Source organism: Venturia canescens, chromosome 10 (assembly GCF_019457755.1).
Source record: "Venturia canescens isolate UGA chromosome 10, ASM1945775v1, whole genome shotgun sequence".
NCBI lineage: Eukaryota > Metazoa > Arthropoda > Insecta > Hymenoptera > Ichneumonidae > Venturia > Venturia canescens.
This window is the reverse complement of record NC_057430.1, coordinates 15,847,956-15,864,010: the sequence shown is the minus strand read 5'-3', so window position 1 is coordinate 15,864,010 and position 16,055 is coordinate 15,847,956. Positions and strand designations below refer to the sequence as shown.

Genomic DNA, 16,055 nt, shown 5'->3' with positions numbered 1-16,055 from the left:
CTGAAGAAAGTCATGAACTCTTCTCCGTTGTTGACAGAAGCACCGGTCCTTTCTCCTGGTTCGGTACTTCCAGTTGAATTCAAGGTTAAGGAAGGATCTACGAGTGGTCAGAACTGATCAGCATCGTGAAGAAATAAATAATCGTACGAATGGACAAATCGATGGAATTTCGATGAAAAATTATGTCTCATTGTTCATATAAACCACGAAAAAACGTCTCGCCTGAATGAAGGAAAATCTGCAAGCGAAATTGACGGCTTTCAAAACAGAAGCAAGGAACGAGCCCATGGCTATATAGAGAGAGACAAAAAACAAATTTCACGTAAGAGGATTATCGACTTGGAGTTAAACTCAGATAGACAATCTCCGGCGCTCGGCTTTGTGCCCGTAGAGAAATTTCAACGCAAGGATAAACGAGAATCTCTGAGCGAATTCGTCGACTCTCTCGTTGCTCCAGGACTCGAGCTCTGTCAAGATAAGCAAACAATGAGGGGAGGTCGTTACGTTTAATCAAGCACGGAAAAAACGCAATATCAAAGAGCCACGCGAAATATTCGTCAAATTTAGAAACCGCGGTTGCAGCCACTCACGGTTATTATTAGCTGTAAGCAAATGTGTAGTAATCTCTGTTGAGTAACTTCTGGATGCTGCGAAAAAACGAGGAAATTTTATTTAATGCGTTAATTCATAGAAACTTTGTATCGATGAATAAAGTTTTTGTAAATGCGACAAAAAACGAGACGATTTCCGGATTTTTAATACTTCGTGGCTCTCGATTTTGCTTCATTTTTTCAGATCGATCAGTAAAAAAAAGTGACCGAAAAGGACGCAGAAAAAATGATTAAATGTGCTAATCGGAAGCTTCTGATTGAGTTATCGAAACGTGCACTGTAAATCCGAGAACTCGACAGCAGTCGAACGACGAGCCGAACGATCCAATTTTCCATCAATTTCATTATTTCCGAAGCTTCATCCATGACGAGAAAACGATATTGGATTGCACGTTTTGAGGATAATGCGCTGGAGGTACAAACGCTCGTGCCTCGTGGAGAGCTCCAAGTGACCGTTTTAATCGGTGTGCAGTTTCAAAGCAACTAAAAAACAATGAAAAGCAACTATGACGAGGATCAAGTCCGAAAGAAATCGGCTCGAAATCGCTCTCTCTCAACGTCCTTGTTGCCTACTGAGATCTTTCCTCTCCTGCAAGTAATGCTTCTCTCGTAACTTTCGCATTTTTTTCCTTCCTCCTCCCTCAATATCGTTTCTAAATTCCCTCCAAATGTTTGCCAGCAACAATATGCACTTCCAAGTTGGCATGTGATCGAACTGCGAAGCAGAAAGTCCGCTTCTAGACGTCGCACAGACTCGAGGTTGCGAAAAAGCAAAAAACATTGCAATCCACATGGAAATTCGTCATTTCGATTTAAAAAATTGCAGTCCACCAACGATTCAGTTCTTCATGACATCAATTTCAATGGAGATTATTGTCGTAACGATCGCGAAGATTAAGCAGGAGGCGTCCTGCTTTAGAAAGTCCAAAAATCCATTGTTTTCGGGAATGTTTTTAGGAAATAACTCGCCATAGTTTTTCTGTATAGTTTCAAGGATGTTTCAAAAGTACAAAAACATTTTTTCCATGTGAGAAATACTCATCTGCACACGGTTTATGCGCCAAGTCTGATTGTCGCAGTTTTTCAGCTTCGTACAATGGCGGAGATCGTGATCGTTGTCTGCAACAAAAATTCCAAATATTTTTTCCATTTTCACATATTTTTCTTCCATACGAACCTATAAAAACTCGAAAAAATTGCGAAATTCTGTATTCACAGTTCGTTGAAGCGATATTCTTCTTTAGAAGCGTTTTTTTTTTTCAAACTCGCTAAAAATATAGAATTTTGCACTTTTTTCGGGTTTTTATAGGTTCATATGGGAGGAAAATATGTGAAAATGGAAAAAAATTGGAATTTTTTTCGCAGACAATAATTACGATCTCCGCATTGTACGCAGCTGCGAAACTTCGACAATCAGACTTTGGACATAAACCGTGTACAAATTAGTATATCTCACACGAAAAAAATGTTTTTCTACTCTTGAAATATCCTTGAAACTATATACCGAAAAACTATGGTGAGTTATTTCCTAAAAACATTCCCGAAAATAATGGATTTTTCGACTTTCTAAAGCAAGACCCCCTTAATAATGAGTCCAATAACTTCGTAAGATTCCAGTCGATTTTTCGACAGAGTAAAGTAAAGATGGTCATTTAAAATCCACAACGACAGCGGCCCGGATCGTCGGGACAATTTCGAGAGAATCGCGTGCGTTCGGACGCTGAGGATTTTATTGAGCATTCGGCGATTTCGAGGCACGCTAATCGCACGTGGAAGACGAATTTAGCACTTCGAGAAACGTGAAACTTGGATAAGTACTGGAGAAAAAGGGGGCCAAGTTTCGCAACGTCACAAAGTCTTCGATCAAAGAGATCGTTTAGTACGTGATTAATAAAATGGGAAAAAGGCAAAAATTTAAGGGGGAATAAGAACTGTTTGCATAAACTTTCCGCGCCTCATCTCTGTCCGGGCTCGCGCGGAGTGCGCAATCACAGCAACGTTATTGTTACTCTGACAGCGAAACACTTGTCACTGTCGGCTTTCGTCTTGCTGTACAAATCGACCATAATAATTGTCCAATTTGGTCTTCTACCTTGTCAAATCTTTTCACCGAGCCGCGCATAACGATCCTTTTCCCGTGTGCTTATCCACTCGGATGGGATCATCACTCGCGTCTCGTTCTCTCGTCGGATGATTCTCTGGCTTTTCGTCGCCGCGATGCAGCCGCTCTCAGCGGCGTCGTTGCGATAGATTAATCGTCACCTGTCAGAGCAGCGTTTCAGCTTTTCTTCCAAGTGCTTTTGTCACAGACTCCAATTTCGATGGTCAAAATCTCGCTTTTTACAGCTCGCCTCTTTTTTCCGTCCACCAGACTCATTTCCAGTGTCCAAAGCGTTTTTCTAGTGTTGCAAGAGTTGCCAGCAGCAAGTTTCATTTTCCATCGAATCGCCGCACGATGCTTTCCGTTCCGATTTTCAAATCCGAAGCGAAGCAGCTCGCAGGCCCAGGATCAGCTGTGAGCCCCTCCATCCTCCAATTCGTCTGGATCACGATCTTATTTTCTAGTGCATAATGACGAAATGCTTTCGATTCTCTGTTACCAATGTCGCAAGAAAGCAGGGAAAACTGATACTTTCGGTCGCGGAGCGATTTCCGAGATCGATGGAAGCGAATATCAGCTGTGGATCGACTCGCGACCTGTCACGTTTGAGAGCGACGTTCTAAAATGAAGGCGCAACTCCATTTTCAAGTAGGGTTATGTGGGCCAAGGTGCGGTAACCGATCCCACATAAATCGTGCTGCTTCAGCATACGTAGAAATATATCAAGAATTAGAATTCATTCAATTTTTTTCTCCACTTGACTCGTTTCAACCGAACGAGGAAGTCTGTGCTCAAAGTCGTTTTTTCAGCGTTTTTTTACCTCGTTTTAGATCGTATTTCTCAGCAATCTTGTTTGCTTGTGCTTAACATATAATTGTAATAATAAGCTCATCATTATATATTATACTTTATGTATGTACGGGACGTCGAGATCTCGAAACGCAACGAGCTCTGGAACATCACGTAACGCACTTGAACGCTCCTCTGCTTCCGCTAACCGCCTCCGATCGTCGTAGACGTTAAGAAAAATAAACTTTCCAGGTTGATCCGCGTCGTTCGAGTGGCTTCGAGAGTGCGTCGAGCCTCGAGAAGGTGGAGCCGGCTCGATTCGTGTCACGCAATCCTGTGACGTCAACGTTTTCCGGGGTTTCATCTCGCATCCTTCGCTGCCCTCTTTTTTCCTCATTACACGCTTTGCGAAGGACGTTTAATGAAGTGGGAGCAGGCAACACTGACGAGAGGTTTGATTCCGTCGAGAAGCGATATGAAGAGCTGTCAAAATCTGGGGATTTCGGTCGTTGATGTATTCGATTCTATTTCGTAATCGGATCTTTCTGTGCGACGAAATTGAGCTCTAATTGATTTTTAATGAAACTGAAAGCCTTGAAATTCCTTTCTCGAGCATTAGATGAATAGAAATTATTAGACTCCGCTTTTTCGGGCACTTTTTTAGTACCAAATGGATCAAGAACCTGCTGGAGCGCGACGGAACGTAACGCGATCGAATTTGGCGAGGCGCCCGCGCCGAACCGGACCTAAAAGAGCCGCACAATGTGTTATTACACGTCCCAAGGTGCGTCGTCAAGCATTTTTCGAGGAGCCTAAACGTCGAGATGGTTTCTGTGACAGCCCAACGGGGAGAAAGTCTCTCGTGGTCTTCGAAGCGTCGCGAAACAGATCGAAAGGGATATCGCTCCGGAGCAGGCGGTTCCCAACGGAACATTTAAAGACACACGCCGAGTAATATCGACGCGTTTTATTTCACCTGCACTTTCAACTTTGTTTACTCTCAGTTCCGAAAGTGCCGGCAACTAGGAACCTCTTTTCGAAACTCGGAGAATTCAAAAACACGACGATAATCGAGTCAAGCAGTTTTTCAGTGCACGTAACACGATCGGTGGGTTATCGGTATTTTTGGAAAGCCCTCAAAAAGTTAAAAGTTATTGAAGAAACAATAAAATTTCGTCGGAATCTGCTTCGCGTGGATTTGCGCCCGACCAACGCTTTTAAATCCAAAGTCTAACAACTTTAATGACGTTTCAGCTTCGGGTCGGCCAAAGGACGCGAGCAGTAACTGTGAATGTTGTTAACCTTGCAAAAAACGAATATACTTGAACATGTTGTGAGCATATTATTAGTTGCCATATCACTTTACAAGCTCGTTAGTATAAATAAGGAACAGAGAGAAGGGGCAAGCGGTAGAGAAAGAAATTCATTTGCATAAGTATGAGTCAAGAGCGTAAACGAACTTCCCTGTTTAGCGGTGGAAATTGATTCGATGCGAAGCATTTTCATTTCACTTGGGATTCTTCGACAACGCTCCCACGACTTATCTCCTCGCCTCTATGAATTATTCCCAATCCTCGTTTCTCTTTCACAGTCCATCGTAACAAGTCTGCACATATTTGTGCACAAGAATAAACTCTCGAATACGATCTTACCGACTCGATACATTCGCAGTGTAGAGAAACGCTGATACAGAGCTCGAGTTTGTTTCATCGCGCACCAGACGGAGGCACTGAACCGAAAAACCTTTCGAACTGCGCGTACGAATTGTTCCTAATCCAAAATTTCATAAAATCATGTATATTTTCTCCACTTTTCGCGATGCTAATTTATTGAAATTATTCGGAGAACATCTGGGACAGGATTTCAATGAATTTTGAGAGGAAAACGCTTTCGAAGGCTGACGCGAAAAGTAGCCTCAAGAATCACGGTAAAGATGATCGAAAATTCTAGTTTTTACAAAATCTTGAAACACGTTGGAGTTTCGATCAACTCATTTTTCAACGACTTGCTCCGAAATTGCTTGTTTTTTTTCCTTCCTTGGCCTGGCACGGCGATTTTTAAAATGCGCATACTTTAGGAAACTCAAGGTTTTTGTCCCCCGAACAGATTTCCGCATTTAGTTCATCACCATAAATACCAACTTCGATGAAGTCGTTTTTAATCCATGAAAGCAGTCAACGAAAAAATCTGTCCAATAAAAATTGAAATTTGAAAATTTTTTGCTCAAATTTTCAGTTCCCCGATGAAACGGTGACTGCGAAAAACGTCAGTTTCCTTTCTAAATGAATGCTTCATGGTGTGTCTCGATAGTTTGGAACGAAAGCGTCGAGGAAAACCGCCGAGTCGTTCGTGACTTCACAGGGTTATGGCAAATTGCGTATCCGATAGGATCTAATCTCGTTAGACGGTGAACAATTCCATGGGTCGTAATGTTTGCGGTTGTAGATGGGACAATACAGTTTATAGTGACGATCGTATATAATCACGAGGAGAATGTGTCCAGTTTTCGTGAGAATTGTTATTGTTACGTTTTTCGTTACGATCCATTAAAAGTTTATTTCCTCGATAATTGCTAGTATTTGAGGATTTTCAGTGGTGTTTTTCCTCGAGTTTCAGAGATTCGGTACGTCGAAGAACAATCCGATGAGAAGATTGGCTGAAAAACCTTGAGAAAACGAGATACTGCACACACTCGCTACGACTCGAAGCTGCGAGTGGCAAGTGAGGCTGAAACTACGAGCAAAAAGTGACTCAAAGTCACGTGCAATTTTGAAATTAATATAATGCAACGTAATTTAAGTTAAACTGTTTAATTATATCTTTAAGTCCTCGTCTTCCGGCAGTCACACGTGAGTTTTTCACCTCCTTAAGGAAACATGAATAATGGATGCACACACTCGAAGCGAGAAAAATCGTGTGAGATCGATTGCCACGTTCCACCAAGACCCATTTGGCTCCTCGAGTACGAGAGCCAGAAGAACTATTCTCTCTCGAACTCCTCTCGACTCATCAGCACGATCTCTCGTTCCTCGAGAGCGCCACTTACCCACTCGGCGTAAAAGGTGTCGAAAGCGTCCTTGCTTTGTTGAAACACAGTCGGGTTTCTGTTTCCTATTATTACACAGGGATTCATCGCCGGGATTCAAGATCCAACGAGATTTCAGGATCATTGTCACGGTAAAAAAATCCGCGCTCCCACGTTTCTACGAGATGTTGAACTCGCTGACGGATCTCATTATTCGTCGGTCCAAACATCCGGACTGCGACGAGACTAAATCTTCGAGGCAATGAAATTCGATGAGGAAATTCTCATAAAATTATGATGACTTCAAGTTTTTTCTGGACTAAAGGTTCTTCGGACAAATGGTCGCTTCGAAAGTCGGCCTCGAGAGAATCGCGATGATCGATGACCTCGGACATGGTACGCCCGATGGAAACATTCGTCGAATGAAAATCTGACCATTTTCCTTATCCCACAGTACGTTGAAGACACACAAAAGGTTAATGAAAAATGAATTTCCCACTCCCAGTCGTTCGTCAAATTCGTTTTTGTTGGTTTTCGTTAATCGTGTCGCAGTGAATGAATTTTAACGGGTTCGACCCTACCGTTTCTGAGAAAATTGAATTACTTTTTACATTGGACGGAAAAGCGTTAAAAAGCGTCAAAAGACATTGAAAAAATAGTGTTAAAAAGCCACTTTTTGATGGAACGAACACCAGCAGGGCAGCCAACAGTCAAAAACTGAAACCCTAACCCTGCATCGCTGCGGTCAAAGCAAATGTTTGATATTTTGAAATGCGAAGCTTTTTTCCGCCAAAATTAGGAACATTATCGTTGAAACAGTTATTTTTCATCTAAAAGTACGCGATTATCATATTTTCACGTAAATTGAAAAGAGCACAAAGTAAATCACACGGTAAGAGGTTTTCCATTGCCCGCAGAGGAGGTATCGTTCTACCTTAAAGAGAAGAACGACATTCGAAGAAGTAATTGGAGGATTCTGACGTTTATAAAATTTTGAAAACGCCGCCACTGAGTAGACTCGATTTCGAAAACGTTTCGACGAATGATGTTTGCGATAAAAATGATAAAAAATGTAATCGAGGTGTCCATTAACGAATTGTCCCGAGCGAAGTATTGATCAACATGCTTGACGTACGTAATGCGACTCGGTGGGTGTACCCCGCGGGAGGATTCCGCACTTCCGACATTACAATCGGCGTATTAAGACTTTCGCGTTTGTCGGCGTAATCGAGTCGATTATATGGAGGATAGTGAATTCCTGTAGCTCATATAAGCATCGAATCGATATCGATGGGCGAGGGGGCGATCGTCGGTGCGTGAAGAAAATTTGCGGAACCGTCGTATGTGGACATCGCATACGGAAGAAGCAGGAACTTTGAGGACAGTGATTAGAGTTTCGTGCAGCGATGCGCTACTATATAGCCGGCTCGGACGAGCCATTTTTTTCTCGTATATCGTCGACCGTTAAAGGATCAAGATCGCGTTGGATTCGCGAGGAAAAACGAGTGGGCTAAGTGGCGATAATTCGGTGGATCGGGGACGGCCGGTTTAGGAAAATCGGTCGATCGATCGGGCCCAAAATGGGCGGGAAGTTCGGGTTATTCGCGTGTTTTTTCGTGCTGAGCTTTCTCGAGGAAGTGATCCTTGTGCCAACTTCGAGTCCAGGGGACAGTTCGATCCAGGAGCTCGAGTCGAGGCTCCTCGAGGTCAAGTTGCCGGTTCAGTTCGAGAGCACAAATGACTTGATAGCGTGGGTGAGGAACGCGATGCGTTCGATGGCCTCGAGGATCGACATCACTCTCGCGACGGTGGACGAGCCCGAGGCGGAAAATCGGAAAAGTTCTTCGTCGTCGAGTGAAAAGCGATCGAAGCAGGGGGACTCGCTCGGTCCCTCGAAATCCGGCGATAAACGACCGGACGCGTCGAGCGGCGCGCTCGTTACGACTTACGCGAGTCTTTTCGGCGCCGGAAATTCTTTCGCGTCGATCGGCCGGGAGCAGGATAATCTGGTCAAGGATTTCCTGCCCCCCGGCAACGACGTCCTCGAAAAGGGGGTTTTGCCGCGCCGTGAAAACGACTTTGTCAGCGCTTACTTACCGCTGATCCTCGACGACGTTGACATCTCCAAGTTCCGGAACGAAGCTCTCCGGAAATATTACCTCGAGCTCGAGCAGGCTAAGGATCGAGGCAACGCAGAAATCGACGACAAAACCGCTGGCAAACGCTCCAGAGCGATCGCTCACAAGGCTTCTCAATTTTCCGTCGACAACAACGGGCCCAGGACGAACCTGACGAGGGATCTCAACCAAGACAGGAAACTGAGCCCCGTCATTTCCGTTCCCTTCGAAGCCGTCGTCACCATCACGAGGGAAAACGTCCCGGAACCGCCTCGATTCAGCTTGACAGAAACTCGCGATCCTCCGGACGAGTTTCCGCCCTACTTCGAGCGCGACCCCCGACGAGAAACGACCAAAAACGCCAAGCTCGACAAACCGAAAAAGGTCAAAGAAAACTCACAGAAACAGATCGGCGCACTCAGCGATCTCATACGGACCATCGGCCTCACCAGGAAGCTCATCACCAAACCCATCGGCCAGGCCAACGGCCCTCCAGCTCGAAAAGTCAAAAAACCTTCCACAGTTTTCACGCCGCCTCCCCAGTTCCAATTCGAAGATGTACGTGATCACGAATCCCCTCAAATATCAATAAACCGACGTCACACACAGCCGTGAACAAGTTTTTCAAAATTTTTCAAAATCGTTGCTCTTGTGAGCTCGATAAAGTAGCCAACGCTGCGCAGCAGCATTTAAACATTTACCGAGCTTCCCGAGGGTTTTGAATCTCACTCGCATCATCAAAAGTTCAAAGAAAAAAATCCCCATTGCAATTTCCATCCAAGAACCGTCCATTCTTCTCGTAAAATAAAAAATCCCCAAGCGAGCAGATTTAATGACAATTTAATATCGACCCGAGTCATCGAATTTTTTCTCTCCTCTCACAAATACCAGAACCCATGCAAATGTGAAATGAACCAAGAGATTCAGTGCATTCCCATGCAAATGTGAAATGAACCAAGAGATTCAGTGCATTCCCGCAGTAGATCATTATTCCACTATCTCCAACGATGCTTTATCAATCAGCACGAGATTTTCATCTCTCCTAACGAATACCAGAACTCGTTCACCCTGATCAAAGTCCAATAAATAATTGATGCTGCTATTGCCAATCGCATGCTCGAAGAAACTTTCGATATTTCATCAAAGATGACACGAAGAGTTCACACGTCAGTCCTCACACATCGTCGAGTCAATTTATGAGCTCCCCCCCCTGCCTCTCTCTCTCTCGCTATTCACTAGTAAGAATTTGACGTTCGCTTTTCTTCGACGTGCCACTGACCTCTTACCCAAGCTGGATCAACCGGGAAGGTTCTGTTGAGAGGGTTGCGTAACGTTCGCATATGATACGTTGACAGGACGTCGCGTGCGTTCGTTGCATGCGACGATAAAATAATCGAGATATTTTTTCCGCAATGAGCGCGCTGCGACTCTTTTCGCTTTCGACGACCTATAAACCGCACGCTTATACACACAGAGAAGCGTGCATCGATACAAATATCTAAATACATGTTCACGGAGAGAAAGAAAGTTCGTTTGGCTATGACGCTCGGTTAGCTAAGTCTCCCCGGAGCTTATTTTCATTTTATTTTGTTTCGTTATACCGCACAGGAACCGCAACGTCAACGGAGAAACGAGACTTCGCAGAGACAGGAATTCGACGAGGATGAGGATTACGAGGTTAAGAAATAACTTTCGCACTTTCTTCATACACAAAAAATATTCTCGATTAACTCAGAGAGGAAGTGATCACTCTTGTCGACTAATCGTAACGAGCATCAATTACATTTATATGATTATTTCATCTCAGACTTATTCTCCATGGAAACTTTGATTTACTGTTGCAGGAACCCATGGGATCGCTCGGATCGATTACCGATCTTCTGCCACTCGTAATTCCGATTCTCGAAGACATTCTTGACGTGAGACACTTTGATTTTTCCCTCTTTTTGGCCTTCGCCATCTCTTCTGGGAGGGGGCTCAATAATTTTTGTTCTTTTCGATGATTTTATGTAGCCGAAAACGGAGACCGACCTGGGGGAAGTTTTGGCAGCGGCTCTGCCGCTGGTGCAGGGGCTCTCGGACGTGAGTTGATCGGATTAGAATTAAACTGCGCTTTTATAGGCGAGCGGAATCAAGGAAACTCGTGTTTGATCGTTTTTTCAGCCGGAGGACGAAGACGCTCCGGACATCATCGGCATGATCGGCCCCGTATTGACCAACATCCTCGCAGTAAGTGAAAAAACTAGGATTTTTCGATTTCGAGCTCCTTCGGATCTTGCAACGGCCAAAGTTTCTACGAGTTTTGACTCACTTCCAGGGCAAGGATGGCCAAGGGAGCGACGTCGCTGCGATATTGAGACCGCTGGTTACCTTGGTAGCTCCGTTAATCGGCCCGGTACTCGGCCCGTTAGTTGGCCCGGCTCTGACAGCGAGCAGCAACGTACGTAATGGCGGATCAAACCGAGAATTCGTGACTAGAAACAGTGACGATAAAATTCATGGTTTTTATGCTCTCGAATTAATTTGCTTAAAAAATTCGATTCAGACGAATCAACTATTCGGTCGACAATCTTTGGTAGAAATTGACTGATTATTTTGAAAATATGAACGCTTGGCATCGATTCGTTCAGTGCTTAATCGGATTGATGATCCTTGCAGCCTCCTGATGGCAATGGATCCTCTTTAGCAACTTTAATAAACGCGGTTGTAGGACCACTCGTGCAGGTACCATTGTTTGCTTCATAATTGTAAACGTTTCAAGTGGAAAGACAAAGTTTCCACGCTCTCTCGATTGGCATTAATTCGTAAATGCCCGCGACGACCAATATCGATCGCTCGATCTTTAATTTCTCTGTGTCAATACGAGTTTTTAATCCCTTTGTTTTTTTAACGCAAGCCAATCGGGCAGGGCAAGCAGTCACCACTCTCGGTTTTGACCGCCGGACTTATCGCGAGTCTCAGCAAAGTACGTGGCCCGAATAACTCTCGTGAGGTCGTCGATTAAGACGAATTATACATCGCGATTCCAAGCAACTCGAATTCCGTCAGTTAAGTTTTCACGTTTTCTTGTCTTCAGCAACTCATGCCTGGTGCGCCCGGAGGTTTGGACATCGGGGCTCTCGTCGGAGCCATTCTTTCCGGTATCATCTCCGGAGCGAGTGCTGGCTTGAGCGGATCTCTCTCGGAACCGTCGACCAGCGACCATCCTTATCCTCCTCCCCCTCCCTACGGAGTTGTGAGCAACTTTTCATGCAATCAATCATTTCGATACACAATTGTGTGGGTTCGAGCAAGCTCTTCGTTCGCTGCTCATTTTTCACGATCAACCGGTTCACTGGTCAGCTCTTTGCCAGTCCCCATGCCAAAACTCGTGCAAGCAAGCTATTTGCCAAAATTACCGCGATTATTCGGTCCTGGAGCTTCCGAGGCTGCTGGCTCCTCTCCCAGCTCACTTTTATCATCGCAATCCAAAAAGTTGGTTTCGAAATAACTGAAAAATGATTCGACGCCAGTCAACCGGTTGACGGAATCACACGGCTAAGAATTTAGTTTACATTGGTTAAGCAAAGTCTGTTGATTCGAGGACGAAAAGTAACGGATTCTTGTTCTGGGCTCAGCAGGGTCCGGTTCAAGCTGGGAGTATCAATACCGGATTCCACGCTCCGGGTTCACAGGTCAGTCGCCGGGAAGAAAAAGCTTTTCTTTTCGTCGCAATCTCAATGGCTTCGGTCGTTATTTCTGTGCTGGATATTTTTATTCGAAATTTCATAGCTTTGCCTAGCTTCTGTTCATCACTGTTCTTAGTCCGAAATGCGCTAGTTGCGAGACGAAATGAATGAATCTGTAAAGCGTTGTGTTCTCGATGAAAATAGCAGCCGAATCGTGGGCCTGGGAACAACGTGGACCGACAAAGGATCGTCAACAACCCTCCGAGTCGCAGACCGCACTCGAACCTCCCACAGAATCTTCCTCCCGGAGCGCATCCAAGGCCGCCGAGTTACGTTCAGCATCGTCCCCAGGTGGGTTCGAATCTCAAAAAATGCTACGAAGCTCTCACTTTTGCCAATTTTTCTGTTCACGAATCATGTTGAGCCTTCGGCTACTAATTTTTCGCAAAAACGCGCCGGTTCAATGGTCGTGACGATTTTTCGACGTACGAAATCGTGCTGATGACCGACCGTCTTTCTCCTCAGGGCCCTTATCACGCGGGCACATCGTACGCTGCGACGGAAGGTGGATCGAGTTACTTGCCATACGGAACGGTGAGTTCGGTCGACTGGAAACTGACTGATTCGATTTGACGACGATTCCAAAAGATTTCTTTCCTTCGACGATCTCCGTGATCGATTTTCTTCTTTCGAATGAGGGAATTAAAGGGAGCTTCATATTGCAGAACGCAGTGCCAGCGTCCTCGGCGAACCCGATCGCAGTTATCGGCGGCGCGATCAAGGACGTTCTGGGCGCAGGGATTCAAGTGGTTTCCTCGGTGATAAACGCGGCGTTTGGAATCATCGGTGGCTCCTCGGGGGGCGGCGATGATCCGAAGCCGGTCTACGGCCCCCCTGCGCAAGGGTACGCTCAGGGCCGGTGAAATGGAAGTTTATCAATGACGAGATAAAAACTAATAAAATGAAGCCAAAAACTACGACTCCCGAGCCTTCTATTTTTCTACTCGTCGGCGATTCTTGCTCTAGGAACCGGCGGGAACGATCGGTCGCGATCGTACCTCGAATACATCATCGTCCCCCATCTCCCTCGCTCCCGCTCACGCGATCGTTACGTTAAGCACCTGCAAGAGCAACGAAAGTTTAACTTCCCACTTTCAGAGTCCTACGCTCGTGCACACACTACGCCCAACTTCTCTCCCGGCTCGAGTCACATATTATGCATCAAAGAGCAAAGGAGCACCGCGGAAACGGCCGCAAACATATCGAAACGTCGAGGCGTGCAGCGGGATTCGAGCGCGTGTCGCGTGTCTCAAATAAGCACGAACCGCCGCGCTTGCTCTCCGCATTTTCATTCGCACACTTCCGGGAGGGATAAAATATGCCTGACACACGCGCAGAGTCTCCGCGAACAGAGCAAAAAGTCCATTTACATTCGAGCTCGTATTCCCGCGGCCCGGAACCGAGCAAAAGTCTCTTAACTTTTCCTTCGCTTTTATATTATTACTTCACAACCAATCGATCCAACGCTCCGACCCAACCCCGAGTCCCCACCTTACACGTGGATCATTTTTCTCGTGTGTAATCTCATACTTCGATCCTCGGAGCGATACCACTTCCCGCTCTTCGTACTATTCCGGGAAGAAACTCTTCAAAAACATTTTCAATCGTGGGGATTACGACAACGAGGAACACCGCCGACTCGTCCGCTCCAGCGTCCCCAGAATCATCGAATTTCACGGAATTTTGAACGAATACAAAAAAAAATGAGTTTTGGGCAGGAAGCAAGATGGGCTGAAGCTCCGAGCACGTTTTACGCCAATTTTTGTCGCGAGGGGGGAAGACCACGATCAAAAACAGGCGCATTTTCACATCCTATTTTTCATTTTTTCAGACCGAGTTCCAAGGATTTTCTGGTTCGATTATTGCCTCAATGGGAGTGAGAAGTTCGCATGAATTTTAAGTTACAGATTCATTTTATTTAAGCTAGGACTTGCGCAGCGAGAATTTATTCCGTGACCGAAAGAGCGACACGTTTTTTCAGTTGAAAACGGAGAGACTTTCATACGAAAAATTACTATGTTTTTATAGTAACGATATTATAATAACAATCGATACAGAGTGTGTCAAGTAATACCAAAGTTTAGGGAATCATTATCGCAGTCCACAGTCAAAAGTGGCCACCGAGCGAATTTTGATTGAAAACATAGTAAATCACGAAATGATTTGATGCAAATTAAGGAGATAGCATAGCAATCGTTTCTCTGTGCTACAAAAAAAATTGAATAGTTTCGTATTTTGATTTTTACCTCATTGAGTTTTGCTCAATAACGCAGTAAAAATCATGCGCTCACCAAATATATGAGCGTGTTGCGGATCTAAACGTGAAAATGAACTAGCGGCACGTAGTAAAATGTCAAGCAGTCGATTCGTCAATGAGTGGACCTTGTGCTCTCGAATGTTTAAAATTTGTGTATTATTGAAACGTCCGAAAAGAAGATTTACTTTCTTTTGGACGGTGCGACTCAACGATACAAAAATCTTCGACATTATTCGCCAATTTCTCCAGTCCAATTCACGCAGTTTTAAACATTTCACCAAAGGAGCGCGAGTGACATTCAGATATCGATGGATCGTTTGATGTGAGAATGTCACAAGCCTAAATTCTGCCTGTCCTGCGTAGCAAAATTTGAGCGAACTGCTCTCGGCATCAAAATAACTTTGTACGCTGCTGCATAAGATAGCAAATATTTCTATCTATTTATCCTAAACTTTCATATAAAAGTCTCTCCTTAAGGAGTCCAAACTCCTGAGGATCGACCTCATCTCCGATGCATTTGAAAACTGAAAGTTGCAAAACCCTTAATGGCTGTTTTACGCCATAAAACTGCGATTGATGATCTGGATCGGATGCCTCGTAAGCTGCGTGTCAGTGGAGGAATAAAACGGCGCGAGTAAAATCACGTTGAGCGTGGTTGCGAGGATGCAGTTGACCTCTGCATCGTGCGTTGGGATCGAGAGTAATTTTTTTCCATCGACGAGCGAGATGATGATAATAATGGATAACCGCGTGATGTTTTTTGCTCGTCCGTTGCGTACCTGCAGCGCTGAAAATTTCGTAATCAGCGCAATCGATACAAGTGGATCACCGTGCCCTAGAATGTCATTGCGCATTGCTGTTTTTCCATCATTCCAAGTCACCGCGCGTCAATTCTCGAAGAGAGCAAAAAATATGAGAATGAAAATACGGATACGAAATAATGTACGAGAAGCTACGAATAAATGGCTTTGCTCTCGTCGGAATCGGAGCGTCAAGTAGTACGAACACGATTCGAGCCGACTGCGCTTCCGAGTAGTCGTTTCAGCGACACAGGCACAATTCCACATGAAATGAGATTTTATTATATAAACAATATTTTCAATAATCCCGCGATCATTATTCGATAAAAATCCGAAAAAATGCTCGAGAAATTTGGAAAAAATTGATCACTCAAGTCTTCGGCTCGGAATCGCTCTGAAGTCGCCTCCTTCTGATGGTTTCATATCCTACGATGAAGCTTCCGTCCGTGATTCCAAAGAGCGAAGATTTTTAAGCGCTTTCTCCCGCTCGTTAAACAAAAGTGAATTACGACAGGCGGAAGAAAACTCGAAGGAAAATGAGGAATAAACGTCGGGACGAGTTGACGAGTCGAGAGGTCCAGAGCTGTCTCAATTATTTGTATTCCTCTCCGGCAGCAGCCGCTCGTT

General features: G+C 44.8%; 1 protein-coding gene across 1 annotated transcript; it reads left to right on the top strand.

Annotated features, from left to right (window-relative positions):
- The first annotated feature begins 10,183 nt into the window (after nucleotides 1-10,183).
- On the top strand, nucleotides 10,184-13,234 carry LOC122416799 (uncharacterized). The gene is made up of 8 exons (XM_043429843.1): nucleotides 10,184-10,320; nucleotides 10,488-10,562; nucleotides 10,657-10,725; nucleotides 10,807-10,872; nucleotides 10,961-11,083; nucleotides 12,519-12,662; nucleotides 12,837-12,905; nucleotides 13,037-13,234. The coding sequence occupies exons 2-8, from the start codon at nucleotides 10,494-10,496 to the stop codon at nucleotides 13,232-13,234; spliced, it is 738 nt and encodes a 245-aa protein (XP_043285778.1). The 5' UTR covers nucleotides 10,184-10,320; nucleotides 10,488-10,493.
- The last annotated feature ends 2,821 nt before the right edge of the window (nucleotides 13,235-16,055 follow it).

Bases quoted from the DNA above. Each gene is read 5' to 3' on its own strand.
- LOC122416799 (XM_043429843.1), top strand. From the start codon at position 10,494: ATGGGATCGCTCGGATCGATTACCGATCTTCTGCCACTCGTAATTCCG. The intron at 12,663-12,836 runs GTGGGTTCGAAT...CTTTCTCCTCAG, and splicing joins ACGTTCAGCATCGTCCCCAG to GGCCCTTATCACGCGGGCAC. The intron at 12,906-13,036 runs GTGAGTTCGGTC...TTCATATTGCAG, and splicing joins GTTACTTGCCATACGGAACG to AACGCAGTGCCAGCGTCCTC.